This window comes from Carassius gibelio, chromosome A3 (assembly GCF_023724105.1).
Source record: "Carassius gibelio isolate Cgi1373 ecotype wild population from Czech Republic chromosome A3, carGib1.2-hapl.c, whole genome shotgun sequence".
Taxonomy (NCBI): domain Eukaryota; kingdom Metazoa; phylum Chordata; class Actinopteri; order Cypriniformes; family Cyprinidae; genus Carassius; species Carassius gibelio.
This window is the reverse complement of record NC_068373.1, coordinates 16,017,752-16,040,396: the sequence shown is the minus strand read 5'-3', so window position 1 is coordinate 16,040,396 and position 22,645 is coordinate 16,017,752. Positions and strand designations below refer to the sequence as shown.

The window sequence follows — 22,645 nt, the reverse complement described above, 5'->3', positions numbered from 1 at the left end:
AACTATAAGTGGGATATGACTTTTTACTCTGTTTATGACAGTGGAAGCAGAATGAATCTGGCAGTGAAGATATGAATGTTTCTGTTTCTCATCTCATTCTCTCCACTCACACACTCTCCATTAACAGACTTACCAGAAACAGCAAAGGCCAGTGATGTTGCATGGTATATGATAAGTTATTTACAGACAGAAAATACTGAGCGTCAGACTCTTTTCTGGATGACTAGTAAAAATTATTAGTTGTGGAAACCTTACCTGCTATATACTTATATAATACCACCCCCACCCCCATCACTTCTGAAAACCAACCTGTACCTTATTTACCACTAAAATGTTCATAACAGTACCTTATGGTTACATATTTCTACATTGTAAAATTGTTTTTATTGAAGTTGTAAATAAAACATTATTGGAGTACATTTTAAAAGAAAATATGGTAACACTTTCTATGAAGCCTTTATTTATAATAAGCCTTATTATAATCGATTGATTAAGGGGACCATCAAAATAAAATGTAACCATATAAAACTTTGAATTTTTTTCAGTTGGGGTATTAAGCTCACATCAGTTAATTAACATTAGCTTCACAGAAACACTCAAATAACACTCAACATCTAACCACTCACAAGCTGTAGTAAGATCTTGAACAATGTCAAGATATGATACAGTCCATTATACTGTATGAAGTAGACTTACTGTAATATGGCGTTCATTGTGTTTTATAAATAATCATACTCTTAAACTTATAACCACATATATGTAAGTATTATGATGTATTATAATTGTTGATAAAACATATTATAAGGTTTTTTATAATGCTTTAAGAATACCCTTATAATATATCATAAATACAGGCTTCATAGAAAGTGTTACCGAAAATACTACTTCAGTCATTCTATTTCAAAATTACTTGCAAATTCACTTGCAGTTTCTTTCTAATTATTTATATTTACTAATCATTTTTAAATGAAAAACACAAAAGCTATTTTTTCCCTTCATTGTTTCTTCTTGTATCTTGTTTAGTTTATATCTCATTTACTTAAAACTGGCTTTCAATATTTAGATTTTATAGTTTGCTAATTATGAGATTATATCCATTTCTTTTAACCAGTGTACATTAAGTTACTAATGTGCACCTTTTAGGGGTGGATAAGTTGTAAGGTTGTATTTTAAGAGTACTGCCAACTAATGCCAAGTGACAAGCTGTCAAGCTGTATTTGCACCCTTTTTTAAATTTATTTATTATAATTATTATTTTTATAATATTTTTTTTTTTTTTGCCTTAGTGTGCTCAAACTAATCTCCTAAATTGGCTTGCCAAAACCCTTTAAAAAGTAGCAGATCAGACCAAACTGGGAAATAAGCAAACAAAAAACAAAGTATCCTGTCCTTTCTTACAGGTTCCTGCATTTGTAAATAATGCCGACTGAAATGATCTGAACAGAACAAGAAAAATGAGCTCAATAACAAAACACCACAGCAAGCAAAATAACCATTAGGGTAACAGTATCAGTTCCACCCCCAATATGAAATAATGTTGGTTTAGCCATAAGGAGAACTTAAATCAATTGTTAGAACATGTACTACTTACAATTTTTCCTCAGCAACACATACTCACTCACTCAATCACATGCACACCTCTCCAACCCTCCCCTTTCTACTGGATTGCCTTAGGCAGAATGATTAATTTGTTGCTATTGATTTCTCTTCCTGAGCCGAGAGAGTGACCAAGGGAGCACATAGAGTCTGTATGCATGTATGTGAGGGAAGCAGAGAAACAGACAGTGACTCGGGAATGACTGACAAGTTAAAGAGAGACTGTGTGTGAGATGTACAGGTATGAGAAGACAATGGAGATATCAAAGGGATAGTTAACTCAAAAAGGAAAATTCTATCAGTTTATGTCATTCAAAGTCATATCAATTTCTTTTGTGTTTTTCTTGCAATAGAAGAGACCACTTTAACCACCATGACTGTGCTTTTTCCTTTTCATTCAGTCACGTTTGATGTTAAGTCAGACTGATTCAACAGGATCTCACTAGAGACGAATCACCTTTGAGTGTTAACAAAACAAGCCAATGAATGTTGGCGTGCGAGATTTGCATTGCGCACCCTGCCCTGCAGCGCGGGTATATAGGTAGAGCATGTGCAGTCGCACATTCAGCTTTTCACTTCGTAGCCGAGCCTTTCAGCTGCCAAGCATGAGTTTCTTCAAGACAGCCAAGTAAACTGTGAGTGTTGATGTTACGGCATGTCAGCGGGGGTTGACAGTGGTGCTTTGATCTCAGCGTGCTGCAACTTCCCATTCTGCGGTCATGCTGCAACTCTTCCTGGGCACTTCAACTCTTCAGTGTTTTCACTAAAAGAGCAATTAACTAAAAGAGCTTTTAAAGATGGCCTTCCACTCGTGCGTTTCTGGGTGAGGTAGTTTTCTGGCTACATCTGATGGTTACGAGCGATGCATAGCATGCCTGGGCCTCGAGCACGTGCAGGCAGTGTTCTTGGATGAGTCATGTTCTCCCTGCGGGAATATGACCATTGCGATGTTGTGATCATGGCTCCTCTTCATCAAACGAGGAGAAGTCTCCCTCTCCATGCCCCGGACTAGTTTGGCTCATGGCCAGGCTGATCTGAGGATTACAGTGAGGGCTTCCCCGCCGAGCAAGTCTCCATGGGCCCCTCACTCTTCCAGCTCAACGTACCCTCTGGTATACCGGAATGCGGATGCTGAGGCGTCGGACAGGGCGGGGCCCAGCACTTCATCCAGTCCACCAGCAGATAACGAGATGTCGATCACTGAATCGGGGATGAGCTAGGCTCTGGAGATTAGGATTCGGGGGTGATTCCTGGAAATGCGACACGCTGATTGCCGGCAGCCACTTCTGGTTTCATTCTTCCCGGAGGTGCATGAGGAGGTTACAAGGTCCTGGAGGGCAGATCTAGTGCCTCCTCCGTCCTCACTACCCTCGATGGCGGGGTGGCTAAGGAGTAGCTGGAGATCCCCCCAGTCGTGCATGCTATTGTGATGCAGCTTTGCCCGCAGAGTGCCGCTGCCTAGAGGGATAATCCATGCCTCCCATTCAGAGCCTGTAAATTCTCACCCACTCTGATGGCCAAGGCTTAAGGAATTTCTGGACAAGCCCCCTCTGCCCTGCATGCCATGGCCCTCCTGCAGATTTACCAGGCCAAGGCACTAAAGCAGTTGCACAAAGGTAGTTCTGACCCAGGTGTGATCCAGGAGCTGTGCACTGCGACAGACCTTGTCAAGGGTCAGACGGTGTCTTTTTTGGTGGTCCAGGAATGCCACCTCTGGCTTACCCTGGCAGATATGAGGGAGTCCGACAAGCACCGCTTCTTGGACTCTCCAATCTCCCAGGCTGGCTTGTTCGGCGATGCTGTGGAGAGCTTTGCCCAACAGTTCTCTGCCGCACAGAAGCAGATGGGGGTGATTAAGCACATCCTGTCCCAGCGGCCCGCTTCTGCCGTCACCTCGCCGCCGGCTACAGCCCCTCTGCCTTCTCATCACTGAGGGCACCCTCCTGCTCTCTCCACCTCCACCTCCGCTCCAGCCTGGCCACAGCAGCAGCCTTCAGACTGGCTGTGGCGTGGAGCTGGCACCAGGAAACGGGCGCAGCCCGTAAAGTGCCAGCGGTGCCCCTGAGACGGGCGACCCGGAGAATGAGGAGGGCAGGGTGGAGAATCTTGTGTTTCTTTTAGTTTAGTCTTGTTTTGGGGAGCCAGCGGTACCCAAACATTCAGTAAAAGAGCAGTTTCCTGTTTCTATGGGTCTCAAGAGGGCCAGGATGGCAGTGCACAAGACACAGCCTCAACAGTCCCTCAGACCCCACTCCGGGATACTGTGCCTTCCTGGTCGAGTCCCTTTGCTACACCTTGCTGCCTCACTTTGGGTACGTCGGTGGTACCCCTAGTTCCACTTATTTGGTTTCTGGGGGCCTGGCTAGCACTCCCCAAACTGTCTAGCTGGCTCACGAGAACCCTCAGACTCGGCGATGCGATTCAGTTCGCCCGACATCCTCCCAAGTTCAGGGGTATTTGGTTCACCTCTGTGCAGGACAAAGATGCTCCCATCTTGCAAGCAGAAATCCCAGTCCTGCTGGCAAAGGACGCAATAGAGCCGGTCCCTCCAGCGGAGATGAAGTCCGGGTTTTACAGTCCCTACTTCATTGTTCATTGAGGGAAGAAGGCATTCGCATTCTCAACTTCCTCTACGACTGGTTCATATTGGCCCAGTCCCAAGCTCAGTTATGCAAACACAGGGATGTGGTACTCAGTCATCTCAGCCGGTTGGGGCTTCAGGTCAACCGGGAAAAGAGCAAACTGTCTTCTGTGCAGATGATCTCTTTTCTCAGTATGGCATTTGACATGCATCTCTCGTTAGAGCGCTCTCAATCGATGCTGAATGATGAGAAGTTTCTGTCACTAAGGACAGTGCTCCTCACTGCATTGGCTTCAGCCAAGAGGGTCTGGGACCTGCAAGCATTTTCAGTCAATGATACATGCCTTAAATTCGGGCCAACTTCCATGTGCTGCCCCGGGAGGAGGCAGACCCAGCCATTGCTCTGCTCTGTTCTGTTCGCGCCTTGTGCATTTACATGGACCGCACGCAGAGCTTCAGGACCTCAGACCAGCTCTTTGTCTGCTTTTGAGCATGTAGAACCTTAGGTGGTCAGTAGCTCCAGACTCGCTCAGTGACTGGATATGTGCACCTGAGTGCTTCTCAGTTTCCCTTTGGCGAACACTGTTAAAGTTCCTCCCTCACCCTCCGTAGTCAAGTGTGGTGGAGCACCAGATGCCAGGTCCAGCACTTGTGTGTATGCCCATGGTTAGCCCTTGTGCTGGGCTAAGTGCCCGTGTGTAGTGATTCCCCCTTCGGGTGATCCCACATGTGTATTCCTCCAAGGTACGGCGTCCATCACGGTAAGCCCATGTCTTTCCCTGATCTCTCTGCCATCTCTGCTAGGTAGTGATCTCACCCCAGACAGGCTGAGTCTACCGCAGGGACTTCCATATGTAGCACTGCCCTGTTACCAGTCCATATATGTGATTTCCACGTTACCTCCTATACGCAGGATGTGGCTCTGTAGCGTTCCCCTACTTGGGTACTCTTTCCCAGTGTTATCCATATCTTACTGTACAGAACAGCAGTGGCGGGTTCCCCTGCTTAAGCCCTGTCCTATCTTCTGCCCCAACTGGTGTAGGGGGATTTTGGAGGGTGGAGGGTGTCAGCAATAATGGCGTTTTCCATATGGACACCATTTCGTCTCGGTTACGTATGGTAACCACAGTTGCTGTACCACCGCTGTACGGCCGAGGCACACTGTCACGGCTCCTCAGTGTAAAACTGAATGTGCGACTGCACGCACTTTCCTTATATACCCGCGCTGCGGGGCGTAGTGTGTGATTCAAATCTTGTACACCAACATTCATTGGCTTGTTTTGTTAACACTCGAAGGTGATTTGTCTCTCTAGTGAGATCCCAATTCATCAGTCACTGACGCAATGTCTCCGTTCCCTCTTTCAGGGAATGAGGGTTACCATACATAACCGAGACGATCCCCATCCACTTGTAAGGTGGATGTAAGATGAAAGAATCTCTGTTCCAAAACCTAGTGTGCTACTTTGCTGCCTACATAGGCAGTTCACTTCTAATGGGATGTTCACTCAGAACAGGAATGCAAACATTTGCTAGATGGACATCTTGGATCATTGTGCTCATAACTGTTGCAGTGTCTCACAAAGAACACAGTGTTCCAAAAGTTCTCAAGTTACAAGTTATATTTTTGCTTTTGGATATATATATTTCCATTCCACTCTGAATTCTGCATGGGGACATTTGTTTTGGCCTTAGAAATTGGTCTAAACAAGCTTAATCTTACTAACTTGCATATTTAAACAGCTCACTAGGATTTCAAACAGAGCCATAAAGATACCGATTTGAAATGACATGAGGGTGGGTACAGTATATGATGACAGAATGTTCACTTTTTTTTTTTTTGATGAACTATCTAAGGAGTGTGTAAAGAGAAATAGGGGGCTGAAAGAACAAGACAAAGACAGAGTCAAAGAAATGAAAATGTTAGTCATGACAGTAGATGGATGTGCATGGATGGGTGTGAAGAATTAATAGAAGTACAGAGAGATGAATGTATCCAGGATTCAGAGCACTGCTTCGCTGCAGTTTTTTCTTTTCTTTGATCCCCAATGAAGAAAAAAGCCAATGGTTGCAGTCTGGATGCGTCAAACCACCTCCCCTCTGCCTTTCTCTTCTCCACTCCACTTTCTCCTACCTCCTTTTATCCATATTTCCCCTTTGAACACTCTTTTTTTCACTTTTTTGGCAACTGGAAATTCTCAGATTTCATATAATCGTCTACACCAACAGTGCAAAGGTCATCTGCAAATTGTTGAACCTATGCCAATAGATTTTAACAATAAATCTCACTACATTTGGCTAGTTTAATGCTGAATACAAGGAAAAAAACTATTTGCTAATGTGGTTTAATTTTTTTATCTATATTCTAAGATTTTTAAAAATATGTTAACACATTAACACACATATTTATAATAGTTAATATCATATATATATATATCCACCTTTTTCCTGACATGGAATTCTCACCTGATTTATACTGGAACGATCCTTTACATTTCCTGTCTCTGATGTTTCTAGTCAAATAAACATATTTTTCAAGCGATAATATAATGAACACAGATTGATTTGCTAGTTCTAACCTTTATTTTGTACCTGGAAAAGAAGCCCACTGAGATTAAAAATGAATTTTACAAGACTGTCCTGACCAAGATTGACAGCAACACAGCTCACGTGGGTTTAAAAGATAACATCCATCCATACGTTTACACACAAGGAAGTTAAAAACAAATTCCAAAATAAATTGTTCAATGAAAAAGGAATATCAAAACATAACTAGTCAGAACATCTGCAACCTGATGTTTCTGTCTACAAATTGTTTAAAATCTTTTTAAAAGACGTCCAATGAAACTAGCTCCCTAAGATGCAACTAAACTTGCAAATTATTCCAGGCAAAGGGAGCAATAAATTGAAATGCCTTTTTTCCCCAATTCAGTGCACAAAATAAGTACTTTATGGGAATTCCTTAGGTTTATTGCTGTTACTGGGGCAGCCACCAACAGCACAGTTTACCATGCGCACATTTTTATATTTAGTTATATTTAAAGAGTTTCAGTTTAATTAATTAATTCAATCTTTTTACCCCGTTTTAACATTGACTTCTATGGAGACCAGAACATGAGAGCATCCAAATGGAAGTCAGAATCCATCATGCCAGCGCTCATCTGTTACTCAGGAGAAAGGTGGATATAATAACTGTAATAATAATTTTAATATTAGATAAGATATTAGACTTTAAAAATAATAGTTCAGTATTATAAAATGCAGTGATTTTAATGTGGCAACACTTTATAATGAGGTTTCATCTGTTAACATTAGTTAAAAATAGTCCTACAATATGAATTCATTTTCATTTGTTCATTTGGAAATTTAGTTATACTTTATTAAAATAAAAGATATATCTTTTAATAACATTAACACACCAGTAGTAACATTATTTAATGCATTAAGCAACATAAACTAATGGGACCTTATTGTAACTTGTTACATTTATTTTTTAACTAAACTCAGACATAACCCATCACAAGTATGTCTGCAAGATGTCTGTTAAGATCACTTCATCTAGAAATAATCTGCTGTGTAAAAACATCTGATAAATGCCTTTAAGATGTCAGTATTACATACATTCTAAATCATAAACATCTTGAAGACATTTTCTAGCTGTCTGTTTAACGTCTGACGGGACATGTCCTATAGACGTACTGCAGATGAGGAAATGCTCTAAAAAATACATCTTGCAGATGTCAAATAGACGTCTTTCTGATGTATGTGTTGCATTGCATGCATAGATTTGCATTGCAAAAAGCCACCCCACATCTGCCATACATATGCTGTACAATTTTCTACACTACTATCAGTATGCATGTTTCATCCATCATTACGCTGTGTCTCAATCTCCCTCTCTCTTTCTTTGTGGCTGTCTGCTTTTCTGCAGTCTTAATAGGCTGCTGTCGTTAAAGGTGTTAATTCATTCTCAAACCATCTTCCCCACTCCCTTTCTCCCTCTCTCCCCCCTTCCCTCCTCTCTCTGTCTGTCTTCTTACTGTTGCTATGAGCCCATGACTTGTGATGCTGTCAACTTATCTTATCACTTCCTGATAGTGACACAAAGCAGCTTGACTTAGTGTGTCTACCATTGCCCCCCCCCCCCAAAACATAGAGACACAATGTCTAAGTCACGCAGAGACACAACGCACACAAACTGAGTATTGAGATTAGAATGTGTTGTGTCAGTGCCGCCACTGTGACCCTCAGAGCATTTGTGTCTGGGTCCATGTGTACGGCTGTGGGGCTGCGAGAGATTGAGCAAATATGAGAGCGTAATAGAGAAAGATATGAATCCAAGATGGCTGCCTGTCTCTCAAGCCTTAGTGCTCTACTACACTACACTACACTACACTGCCCGACATTTCTATGGATGTGTTCGTGTTTCGATTTGTAAAACATTCACTCAGAATGCCTCATTACTTTTAACCCCCCAAAAAAGCCTGATTTCAGTGAAGCAGCGGTTTACTTCCATGCTAGCTCTGGTCTCTCTAGAGGACCCCAGGGAGCTGCTGGTGGAGTGGTGTGTGTGATCTCAGCATAATTCAGCTGATTAATTGCTTTAATTAGGCTCATGCAGGGCTGAGCAGAGATGCACTGCATCTAGAAGCACTGTGGACAGTCAGAGGTCAGTGTCCCTGGACCCCTGTTACATCTGCCTTTGACTTCCTATTCCTCTCCCAGCACAGATTGACAGAAGCCTTTCAGAAGTAGCTACATTCTGCACAAAAAACCAAACAAACAAAAACAATCTATGCTGAAAATTAAGTATAAAGCCTTCTGGACAAAACTATGAGTGCCATGACTAAGCAAGAATTGAAGCCATAAGTTAGTGTGGTTTCAGCTTTATTATTATTATTTTTAATTACTTAGTTACAAGAGGAAGAGCTAAACTAACTACAGATCCACAAATCAGAGCAAATACAGTAAGTATGCATTAAATTAATCATTTGTGACGGTAAGGACATTTATAATGTAACAAAAGATTCCTAATTTAAATAAATGCTGTTCTTTTGAACTTCCTATTTATTAAAAAATCATGATAAAATGCATCACCATTTCCTCAAAAACATTAAGCAGCACAACTGTTTTCAGCACTGATAATAATAAGAAATGTTTCTTGAGTAGCAAATCAACATATTGCAATGATTTAATGAGGATCTTGGGACACTGAAGACTCAAAAATTCAGCTTTGAAATAGGTTGTGCTGGTCCCGCTATGTGCTCGTTGAATATCTTTCATCTTTTATTTAACATTTTCAAATAGTTTTCAACTTTGCATCAAATGTTGTGGTATTTGCTTGTTATTGAAGTTTTTGAAATGCCTCTGGAGAAAAATACCCTATTGTGCTCTATACTTCTGAGCCACTGTATTTATATTTTTCAGGAAATCAGTATATGAATGGCTTATAGCTGACTCTGCACATTGAACCGGGATAGTTGAATGTATTATGACATGCCTCAAATTTAAGATCCACAGTCTGTGTTGACTCTTGAGCTTGTGAATGCATTCACATATGCATTCACATACATACAGGCAATGTGAAGATTAGAGACTCCTTGTCAGTGATCTGAGAGAGTAAAGAGAAGCCATGCTGCTCTTCATTAAAAATGTATATTGTTCCTTATTACGCTAAGAAAAAAACAGGAACACACACACACACAAAGGCCTATTCCAAGTTCAGAACCCAGCAGAGATCCAAGACGGGTGGAGAAACGTGGGCGTATGAGGGCGAAGAATGACACAGCTGATAGATGTAGAATGAGCTCCATGACCCAAACTGCATATCTTATCGTATCTACTTATTACAACAGCAGTCTCTTTCTACATCTCATGCAACCTGTTCCTGAGGTTATCTTCAGAAGACAGGTTTCTGGTAAGCTATTTTTGCAAGCGTTAACCTTTGGGTCCTGGCACATACGGAGCACTGAATAGTTTTTTACACATGAATTATTTGATGTCTGCAAAATGATGATGCCAGGTGCACATCATTTCCTGCTATAAACTCAGAACAGCTTCTGATTTCAGAGTGACATCAAATGAATGTTCTTCATGCCAATTAACTGTTTATTTTCTGATTTCATGGTGTTGGTTTTATACTCTTCTAATGATTTATGCACTCAACTATGCACAAACACACACACACACACACACACACACAAACATATAAATACAAACACATACTGTATATGTAAAATAAAAAATAAAATAAAAAAAGATAAAGTTTATTTTTTCTTTTTTTTTACATATGTCTACATCATGCAAAGATGCATAAATACTCAGAGCACCTTAGAAACCAAATTAAACCTGTTAAAAACACCCCAAAAGCCTTAGTAACCACATAGAAACATTCTAAACCACTCAGAACACCTAAGCAACCACACAGAATGACTCAAAAATACCATAAAAGTTTAGCAACCACATAGAAATTTACAAACGAAAACTACATTTACAAAAGAAATACTACAAAAGCAACACGTTCAATGCAACTCAAACTTCCATACCAATCACAAATATATACATCTATATAGGATATTCTTCTGAAAACCTTCAGTCTAAAGATATAAGCTTGATTTTTAGGCTGAGCATTGAAATATATAGTGCACCGCAAGACTTTGGCTTCCCTGAGATAGCCAGTCTTGCTGAATTCTTCCAGATGAAGTTGACAGTGGGAGTCTCCTGACAGCAGTATGTTTAGCCAACAGCACCATTTGCTGTGACTGGAAGCTTTGCCAGCACTGGTGCCTGATGTAAACACAGCCATCTGATCAGCTCTGCTCAACCACAGCACTGCTTTGCCCCTTTGAACCTAGATCACCATACAATGGCTTTGAGAATTGCTACTAAAATTTCAGCACTGAATTGGGTGTTATTACCCGAGAGAAAAAGACAATGTGGGACACACACACACACACACACACACTCAAAAACGATGGGGGAGGAGATGCTCGTTCCATCAGAATGAGACACAGGGCACCATTTACTTCTCATCAATAGTCTTCAAAGTCCCTAACAGAGCTGGAATCAATACAGTCACAATGTGAACCGTTATACCTGATCTCCCACCTAGAGAAGGAAAGGAAATATGAGTAAGATGACTATATATTTGTATGAAACCAGATACCAGATTGCGCATCTTGTAGTTTTGGTAATTCATTTCTAAACAAGCGCATAATTTAACTAAGTGCACTTGGTCATGTGGTTTCAGATTCAAGAGGGACAAGGGAATGCAACGTGAGGCTGGGCTGTTATTGTTACTGCTACCTCACCAGGGTCTGCAGAGGTTGAAACATCTCAGTACATCCTCCACAGAGCCAGAAAAGACACATGCTCATTACGTGGGGACCCATGGCGTATAAGAACATAAATAAATTAACATTACATTGCAGACGATAATGTTTAGGGACATCTAAATGGACTGTCGGAGTGTTGTTCTATATGAAACATTACACTTGAGACCTGTAATATATCAGGACTGAAGCAAACGCTAAGCAGCATGTGCTAAGATATGATCTTCTCCAAGATGAGACTCACCCATAGGATAGAAAAAAAGATCTCATTAACTTCTCAATTGACAGCAATGAGATTCAACGGCAATAAGAGAAAATGGAGAGCAAATGGAGTCTACTGCTTCTTAAATTGCTCTCTTGAGTAAAAGACTCAAGTAATCTCACATCTCCTTTAGAGACTCACAAGAGATTTAAATGTCACACACTGCGCTGAGATTGTCACACGCACATATACATTTACACAAAATAGAAAAAAAAATAAAAATTGTTAAATGCAATAACAGTATATGAGTATTTTGTGTATATATGTATGTATGGATGGATGAACAAGACAAAAATTGAGAAAAATAGTACTAAGCAGATAATATGCATATGTATAGCAGCATCTGCTGAGCACTATATATGCATACATAAAAATGAATCAGCATATAAGAATGATTTCTGAAGGATCATGTGACACTGAAGACTGGAGTAATGACTGCTGAAAATGTAATAAAAAGAAAACAAATTAAAAAAGAAAATTTGAATTCTAATAATATTCATGTTTTTACTGTGGTTTAGTAATATATTGTTGATCAAATGTAGCCTTGTTGTGCATAAAATATTATTTTCGAAGCATAAAAAAAACTACTTTACAGACCATACAGTTTTTAACTGTACTGTATATATTTGGAGTATATACTCTCTCTATACTACAGTATATATAATATACTATACTGTATATACTTTTCTTTATAAGTCAAAAATAATATCACTTGTTTCCTAAAGTCAAAGACAAAGGTGATACTTAGATGACACATCAATTAAATCTCCATTAAATTTCCTAAACTATAAATGAGTGACTTTTTGAGCATTATTTATTTATTTATTCTATATATTTCACAATTCCTTTAAACAGTTCTGGCCTAATTTCAACATACTTTATAAAAACAAATTGAAATTCAAACGTGTTTTGCAAATCGATGTTATGTGGGTGTAAGCTGGGGTATCTGATTGCATCCCCTCACTTTACTGATGCATGGTGTTTGGGTTCCTCTCTGACACAAAGCTAATGCGCTGTAATGGATTGCAAATGAACTGTGCCAAGGACACCACCAATTCATCACACCTGAGAGGGCCGCAGATTCCACTGCTGCTTTCAGGGGAAAAACAGCAAAACGCTTTGACTTAAAATGAATGGAGCAGATATAGAGTTAATCAGCATTTATGGTGGGATTTCCTCTCACTGCTTTAAATCTGCAAAATGGCCATCAGAGAAAGGGGCGTGGGGGATAAATGAATGATCCCCTTTAAACGTTATCACAGAATTGGCCTAATGCCGACTGCAAAGTCTACAACAGTGGAAATGAGATCAATTCTATATAATTGGTTTTGCTCAGTATAATAGTATGACAGAGATTTTGCCACTGAATGCGAGAGAGTGAATTTCTAAATCACCACAGACCTCTTTGTGTAGATGTGCATGTCGAGTTTTGCATGGCAAAAAGAGGTTTGTGGTAATTGGAGACATGAAATGAGCTGCGATATAATCAAATCCTTTTTGCATCTTTACCAAACATTTCAAACAAAACTACTCTTTACTATGTGCTGTAGACAGAATCTCTTTAAAGGGATAGTTCACCCAAAAATGAAATTCTACCATTTTTCTCACCATGCCATTTCAAACCCATTTTTTTTTTTTTTCTTCAGTACATCATATAAGAAGGAAATTCATGATGGTCTATTCAATACAATTATTAGACGGAGACCAAAGGCTCTTAATCTCTGGTTCTTTACAAAAAGTACCATTAAAATAATCTATATAATTTATATCCCAGGTCTTCTGAAGTGATGAGATCAGTGATGAACACACAGACAAATCTTCTCTTACACCTTTGGGCTTAAATCTCAATGTCTAATTCTAAGAGCATCATAAGATGTTTTGATGCACCACATTTGAATATATTTTAATGCATTAAAAAGAAGCATAACTAGATCAAATATAGACTACCATTCAGAAGTTTCGCTTCAGTAAGATTGTATTGTTTCAAGGAGATTAATAATTATACTAACCAATGATGCATTCAATTAATTAATAGTAAGTAAAGACTTTACATCGTTAAAATAAATTATATTTCAAATAAATTATGAACGTTTTATTAATCAAATCCTAAAATGTTTAGTTTTTACAAAAAAGCAACACAACTGTTTTCAAAATTGATAATAATAAAAATTTCTTGAGCAGCAAATCGTCATATTAGATTGATTTCTGAAGGATGATGTGACACTGAAGACTGGAATAATGATGCTGACAATTCAATGTTGCCATCACTGGAATAAACTACATTTTAAAACAGAAAACAGTTTAAACTATCTAAATAATATTTCACAATATCACTGATTTTGCTGATTTGTTATTAAATGAATGAAAATTAAAAAAAAGAAAAGAAAAGATAAATCTTAGTCACCCCAAACTTTTAAATGTTAGTTGTACGTATATCATTTTAGTATGATATGTACTATGTCTTAATATATAATGTAACATATGTTTCTCTTCCTCACCAAAACAAACAACAAAAACCTAGCATATGTCTAGCGCACAAGTCAGGTGACCCATTTCTATGGTGTTTCTTATCACTGACTTTCAATGAATGGAAAATAGCAGCCTCAAAACTCTGCTAAACATCTTCCTTTTGTGTTGCACAGAGGAAAGAAAGGCATACATGCTATGTAGCTCAAAATGTTATATGTTGAACATCTCTTTTTAACTCAATGTGCCTCCACTTATCTGAAGTTGCATTCATTCATCAGTTATAATCAGTGATGTTACACTATATTGTGGACCTCCCCACACACAGATCCTGGGATCTTCCTCTATTGATCTGTTTCCTGGGTCAAAGTGCAGAGAAAATCACACAGTGCGCCAGGACCGAAAGCAACCAGGAAGCCTGTGTCACTCAATCATTCCCCTGATGAAGGCAGCCTGCAGCTCTGGAGAAGATGATTGGAGGAATGATGAATAACACCACTCGGCTCCTCCTACCCCCGACAGGACCGACAAAGAGTTACATTTATGATCCTTTCTAATTTCACCACGCCATGTATAGTTTATTGCAGGGACTCTGTGATCATTTAGCATTCCCTTAGAGTTTGCAAAGAAGGAACCAAAATAAAAGTAATGCAGGAAAGCTCTTAAAAAGGATATTACTAATGCAGATGTGCATCCCCAGTAGAGGGTCATCTGAGTGGAGGAGACAGAAGCTCCAGAATAGCAAGAGTACTCCTACACACGCACCTGCCAGCGTTCAGGTAGAAAGAAGGAAAAGCAGGAGAGAGAAAGAAAGCGATAGAGAAGAGAGAAGGTGAGAAATGAGATGTGGAACAGACTGTTCTGTCACACTCTGATCACGACCGTCACATTCAACCTGCTTTCAGAGCTGGATCAGAATGAGGATGATTCAAGTGGTATTCCACCTGGGCCTTCTCCCAATCCAATATTAATATGCCCCTGAGACCCTCATTATGTTCCTTCCTGTCTGAGCGGCAGAGCAGAATTTTGTCCTCTGATTCTGGCAGAGGTTGTCTAGATGTCTCTAAAAAAAATACAAAAAATTTTTTTTTGAATACATGTCCTGCATTTGAGAAGTTCAAAATGAGAACCGGCTTGCCAGTACATTAGCTATAAATTAGATCATTATTCTTCTAAATAAATGGCTTCTATCATTCCTTAAATGGACAGTGCACCCAGAAATGACAGAAAATTTAAGTTCTGTCATCATTTACTCACTCTTATGTCACCCATATGACTTTCTTTTTTCTCTGGAACTCAAAAAGAGATATTTATAGCAGAATGTTAGAGCTGCACTTCTCTAATTATTAAACAAATAAATGCAAATGTAAACCATCATCTGGCTCCAAAAGAATTGGAACATACTGCACGAGTTATTTGAAACTGATATAATATTGTGAAATAGTATTACTGATTTCTATTGTAATGTTTAAAAATGTAATTCTTTCCTGTAAAGCTGAATTTTCAGTAGCCGTTATTGCAGGCTTCAGTGTCACATGATCCTAGAACAACATGAATGTCTTTACTTTTTATAGCAATGTAAATGTCTTTTCTGTATCACGCTGTTCAATTCAACAAATCCTTGCTATCTTCTCCAGTGATAACTTTTATTATTTTATCAACTATCATCATTTATTCACTTTGAAAATCCCTTTAAAATCACAGCTGAATATATCAAGCAAGAATTATGTCACCTCAAATCTCTAATGATCATCTGACAAGGCAATGAGAAAAGGCATTGAATGAAGCCGTTCTTCTGTTATACTGTAGGTTAACCTGAAGGGTGTTTTGGCAGTGTATATGCTGGCTTCCAGGATGTTTTTGTTCCTTGCTGTTCATCACATCCCTGGTGTTTATAGGATAAGTGGATCATAGTAGTAAAGTGCTATAGAGAGTGGGTATGCCAAAGAAAAAATGGTTGGATTTTTCCTTTGGTAAGTGTTAAGCTGAACTGAGATTGTTTTGCGGCCAGAGGCCTGTGTGATTGAACTGAATCATGCAGTAGTGTTGTAATACTGTGCAATGCCACTCTGGACTTGTGTCATTAGCTGGACAGATCCATGCCAGGCTGGTAATCCTTATCTGATCAATTTATGAGTGTAATCCATCTCTATACAGACACGACGAAGACCCACAGCTTGTCTGTCTATATCACACGTATACATATAAAAATATCAAATTTTAAACCAAAAAGTCTCACATGTAATCATTTTGATCACACAGGTTCCCAAAATATGATTTACAAATAGCAGCACAATGCTGCCACACTGGTTCAGTCGAACTGGATGAACGCCAGGTATGAGACCACACACACACTTGATTACAAAGAGCAGATTTGCAAGCATGAACTAGCGAGAGGTGAGAAAAATGCAAGAGTATTTTTCACCCCTCCTGCTGAGACAGCGCTGGTTATGTCTTCAAACACACACTTTGGCCACATGCAAATGGCAAACTTGCACAGGAAGTCCATTCATTAGCAGCAGCCCGCTGTGGCCCAGCAAATATTCACAACGACTCAAAGCATTCAGGAGAATGATCAGTCTTGTTAGGAAAGTTGCTGTCACAGAGATTCAGAATGATAAGTGTTGGGTGTGCGAGGAATATAACTGCATCTCCTTTGTCACTTTGCTGCGCTGTTGCTGTGTTCTTGCTGTGCTGTACCCTAACATTCATTGTTAGCGTAATGAAGATTTAAAACACAGATTACCTGTAGTTCTGCTGAAGTACTCTTGGGTCTGAGTCACTATGGTTATGACGGCCCACCTTATACCTGCTTGTGTTCTATCATGGCAATGTTTGTTCTTGTGTACATGCATGTACTGCAATGTCATGCTGATTCATATTTGCTTCCACTCACTATAGGAGCACATTCTAATCTGCAGTGGCACTATAATGGCTCTGTGGGTGTCCAGAACAAGACCTTAACAAGCTGTCATCTTTCACTGAGAGGAGCGATAACAGCAAGTGCATTGTGCTTTGCTTTTGTGTTGTACATTTTTTTTAGAAACTTTGCCCTAATTATCTGATAAAAAAAAATGTTTTCCTTTGTGGAAATAAAAAAGTCCTAAGTTAAAAATTTGCAGTGGCCATTAAAAGTATTTAGACATTTAAGCCTGGTTTAAAAGTTTATGAATTGTATTAGATAACAAGATGTCAAACTAAGTGGCATCTGCAAACAAATGATGCTTTTTTTCTGCAGGAATAACTTCTCATTTCTTACTATAAAAAATTACTTTTAATCAGCTGGTTTCATAGTAATTTATCATTTTCTGTCAGTTTAGCTCAAGATTAACCACGGGTGTAGTTCATTACATTAACTATAAACATAATCCACTTAGTTTGACAACTAAGCTTTGACACTCAAAAGAAAAGGCCCATTGTACCCTGTAAATAAAGGAAATCTTAATGGAAATGTACTGTTAATTTTCTAACAGGATATTAATAATTTCTCTGCAGAGTACATTTGTGTCTGTGTCTATTATATTATCAATTAAAACAATTTTATCATGTTTATTTTCTTCAAGTTAATGAAGAACAAAGTAGATCGGCTGACATAAGAAACATATGTTAATTTTAAATAAATTTTAAATAAATGCTGTTCTTTTGAAATTTCTACTCATCAAAGAATCCTGAAAAAAATATATTCCACATAAATGTCAAGCTGAAAATGAACACCATATGCAGAGATACTTTACATATTAACATATATTAAAATATGAAACAGTTGTTGTACATTGTAATAATACTACACAATATATAATGAGAGACATTTTTCAAAAACACTACTTACCGACCCCATGTTTTTTAAGTAAACCAAAAATACTATAAAGATGCTTTCCAAATAATGACACCAATTGGAAAATAACTTTTTCATGTAGATAGTGTAATATACATTAGTTCTTTTCTGTTGCTCAGGAAATTATAATGCATCTGATTGAGCCAAGCTGTTCAAGATATGTACGTCTTTTTGTAGGTGTGATTCTCTGAATTGGTCTATAGTGTACTTAATACGTGGGTGGGTGGGGGAGTAGATCTTAAATATCTGAAGCATTGCTAATATTGCTGAGAACAGTCCAGTGAGGGTGTTTTCCCTCTCTCATCAGTTTGGAGCACTCCAGGGACAGATTACACTATAACACTCTTGCCCACCTGCATGCTGTAAATCTATTCCTCCCCAGCAAATCATCTTCTGCACAGACCACTGAGATTTACATCCTGGCCTGCCAACACACAGTCTATGAGATGGCAGTGCAAGACGGGCTCTGAGAGGCAGTACCTGGTTGATGGATACAACCGTGTAGGTTGAGGGATAAGTGTTATTTACTGTTGCAGCTAATTGCTTTTGTCGTAGTCTGAGCGTGAGATCTGTGTGAGCCTGAACTGATAACAGGAGGAATAGATGTTTCACATTTAAGCAGCACAGTCCTCTTCTAATTAAAACTTATCATAGATCTACACCTAATTCTGCAAATGAGCTGGCTGTAATCGACAATTTAAGTTTAAGTTCTACTATTTAAGTGTGCTGTTTATCCAGAGATCATTTTGCCTGTTCATAAACGGTTAGATTTATTTTGTGACACACAAAGAGGCAAATGTTTCATTCTTCAGAGTTTAATTCTACTAGCGTACTATCAGTTTATTAGCTGAACTGAATTAAACCGCATTGCTATTCCAAAGAATTTGACCTCGGTCTGCTTTATCTGTGTAACTGAGAGCTAAAATGAATCACAAATTACAAATGACTGACTACCATGTGGAATTTTGTGGTGCCAATGACACACAGGGGCACTACAAAAGAAGCTATTAAGAGCTATTTTACATGGAAATGTTCATCAGGCCCCACTTGGATGGTTCTCATGAAGCACCTTTTGATCCAAGAGATTCCTGCACATTAAGGTTGTAAGCCTTGAGCCTTTCAGGTCATTTTGGCAGTCAAATCTTAAACTGACAGACAAAATGAAAGAGCCGATGTTAAGGATACGCTCACAGATGTGGTCAGTCACTCATCTTGCCTTAGTCAACATATGGCTATGAGAACTCATGCTGTCATAATGATGATCAAGGTTAGCACCCAGTCTCTCTTGTCTATATGCCTTGTATTTTAACTCATTTGACCGTATATAATGCTACATAGATTTTCTTCCATAATTCTTCCTATGCTTTAGATTCAGCAAAGGACGTGTATAGATAGCATTTGGCCATGTGCCTCACAGACCCAGGCCATCTTGTATGTTATGCTCTGTGACCTCACAAGGTGACATTGCTAGGCCAAATTCAACAGTCAGTGCAGCCACTGAGGCATGACAGGCAATCAACAGTCAGTGTATGTTGACCTGACAGAGAGCCTTTCTGAACATGGTGCATATATGAGTAGCGATTTTCCCCAGGTTTCCCCCAGTGGAGGTTCCAGTAGTGCACACATGCGTTTATCTGCTTTTACATCCAACTTTCCCCCTGCGCTTAAATCTATCTTAAAGTGGTAGTTAAACTCAGTGTTACTTTTGTCATCATTTACTCATCCATTCTTAAAAATTATGGTTCCAATAGGGGGTTTTCACAGCAATGCACTAGAAGAACCCCACACCCCATATTCTTCAAGGAACCATAGATTCCAATAAAATACCTTTATGTTTTTTTTTAAATGTTCATTTTAAACCTGTATGAATGACTGACCTCTGCAGAACACAAAATAAGATATTTTGAAAAAGTACTTTTTGTCCATACAAAGAGCATATGTGTTGCCACTGTATGGACAAAAACATTTTTCAAGGAAACGGAAAGAAAGTCGTGTGGAATGACCTGAGGGTGAGCATATGATGAAAATGTTTTTATTTTTGGTTGAACCCAAAAAAGCTGGTATTCCTGGTAGATGGTTTCTAGCTGGTCGAAGTTGGTCATGAGCAGCAGCAGGAATATATACAACAAGCTAATGTGAGTTAATACTATAGATTAATGCGTTCAAAGCGGCTTTTAGAACATGGGTTTCTTAGACAAACAAGAAATATGTTAATTAGTTCTGTCTTATTACAAAACGTCCTGTGTCCTTGTGTTTGGACTATCTGGCAAAGTACGCCTGAGTTGTATGATTGTGCGCCGCTGTCGCTGTCCGTGGTCCTGAATGCTGAGTCGCTAAACCCTCATGAGAGAAGCAGGCCTAAGTTGCGTTTCCGTATCAACCGACAGGAACACGTGTGCACATGCTGAGATGGACCCTCTAATGCAAATGGGGGACCGCTTAATGTCATTTGGTGAATGAAAGAGAGCATGAGACTTGTCTTACCTTCCAAGCAACATGTCCTCCACAGTCCCGAATGGGTCATCACCTCTTCGTTTTTCTTGCTGGTCTCGTTCTCGTTGTTGCTCTTGATCTTACACACGCCGCGCGAGTACAGCCAGTAGTCCGTGCCGACCGCGATGGTCATGAGACTGAAGGCGGCGAACGCGCCCACCGTGGTCAATAGCATCTGAACTCCGCGGTCAAACACACCCATGTTGCCGCATTCCATGAAAGGGGGACCCCCTTTCCTCTTGATGTATAGGAAATAAATATTTGAAAATTTACGGGACCAAACCAAATTAAAAAAATGGGATATACTTGAGCGAAAGGAGGGGGAAGAGGGAGGATGCGGTAGGAACCTTATGGTTGCGTTTGGGTGAGAACCGATTAAGGAAGAAATAGGTGAGCCTTTCTGGCTTTTTCGTTTGTTTTCGGAGTGGAACGGTACGCTTTCCGCACTGTTCCAACAAAGAGCAATTTACCGTTCTAAATCGTTTGTCCTTGTCTTTCTAAACAAGGTAAGATATGCAGCAGCTAGTGCTACAGCTTAAACTTACACGAACATTCACGCTGCAAAGCCACTAATTAAAGATAATTAATTGCCGAGGCCTTTAATAATGGCCTGAGTATGCCATTCAAACGCCACAGCTATTAAGCCAACGTTGAACAATACTCGGTTTTGATTATGACAATTTAGTCGCTTAGATTTGATGTGTTAGGAAATGAGGATAAATACTGGTTTAGGAAGAATGTGAGATTCAGACTGGTATTGATGGAGTAATGGAAGGCTTTGCTTCGGATCGTAATGTATATATAATATATATCAATTCGATGTGTTACAACAACTGTTGACCTACGTAGCTGCTTTACAAACAAGATGTCCTCTCTTAATATGGCTAAGAAAACCCTAGTCTGTTATAATCAACGTAGAGAGAGGGGGGGGGGGGGGGGTGCACAAGAAAAGCTCTATTGAAGTGCAGAAACAGAAAAAAATATAGGATAGATGGATGGATGGCCAGAATAGTCCAGTTTAAAACCAACAAAAAGAATGTCCAGGTGAATCTAAATCTGCTGCCGCTCTCGCATCAATTTGAAAAATCAAGTCAGTCACGATGGAATGAGAAAACTAATCGAGAATGAAAAATAAATTAGCAAGATGGTATAATAAAATAAAGCACTACTATATATCCTTTTTCCTAAAATTCTGATCCCCAGTTTCCATATGTATATCCTAGCTCTATGAAGGTCTCTTCCGAAAATGGCAATCTGCTGTTGAATATGGTGCCGTCGAAGATCCGGTTAGAGCAGGGAGCTTCCAGCAGAACGAGCCGACCATTACTCGACATAGAGCCGGCTAGAAGAGACCGAGAAGGCGGAGGCACCGGAACTGCTGTGTTCTACACCCGCCACTGATGCTCGCTTATCCAGATCCGCGCTGGCTTTCTCGCACCCAGAACCGTCCCGCTTGCAGAGCCCTTGCGCCATGTAAAAGACAAAAAGACCTGAGAATGAGGAACGTGGTGTGCTGGGAAAGGAGGATACGGGTCTGCTTCTGTCCCCTTTGCTAGTGTGCTAGTGAAGATTTGGGAGATGTATGTAGGCAGGCGTGCGGTGGCTGAGAGAGAGAGAGAGCGAGCGAGAGAGAGAGAGCGAGCGAGAGAGAGAATTATACAACAGGGAAGGGATGTGCGGCGACAGAAAAGGCTGCAGTTAAAACTCTTATTTAAACAGAGCGAAACATACAGATATTAACTCATGTTCTTGAACGAATATAGTGGTTCGAATCGATGAAATGATGACTAAAGGCGCTGGGTTGTTTCAGAATACATGTTATGTGGATTATGTAATCAAGTTTTTGACAGAAATTTCTTTTTTTCTTGTAATAGGCCACGTTGCATTTTAAAACAGCCTGCAGGAAATCTACACAAGATCACGTTGCTAATTGTCAACTATCATTAAGTTGACTTTTTAAAAACAGATTTTTGTATTTGTATAAATAATATTGAATAAAGTAAATAAATATATTAATGTAAAAAGATACAAGATTTTGTATAATACTGATCTTAAGAAAAGCATACTGTTGCTGTGGTTACCAC

The 22,645-nt window shown here is 39.4% G+C and overlaps 1 protein-coding gene across 1 annotated transcript in view; it reads right to left on the bottom strand.

The window, feature by feature from the left end:
• LOC127948971 (voltage-dependent calcium channel gamma-2 subunit-like) overlaps positions 1 to 22,145 on the bottom strand; it is a 67,682-nt gene extending 45,537 nt beyond the window's left edge. The window contains exon 1 of the mRNA XM_052545862.1: positions 20,553 to 22,145. Coding sequence (XP_052401822.1) covers positions 20,553 to 20,778 — 226 coding nt within the window. The 5' untranslated portion in view covers positions 20,779 to 22,145. The remainder of the gene's footprint in view (positions 1 to 20,552) is intronic.
• Positions 22,146 to 22,645: the final 500 nt, after the last annotated feature.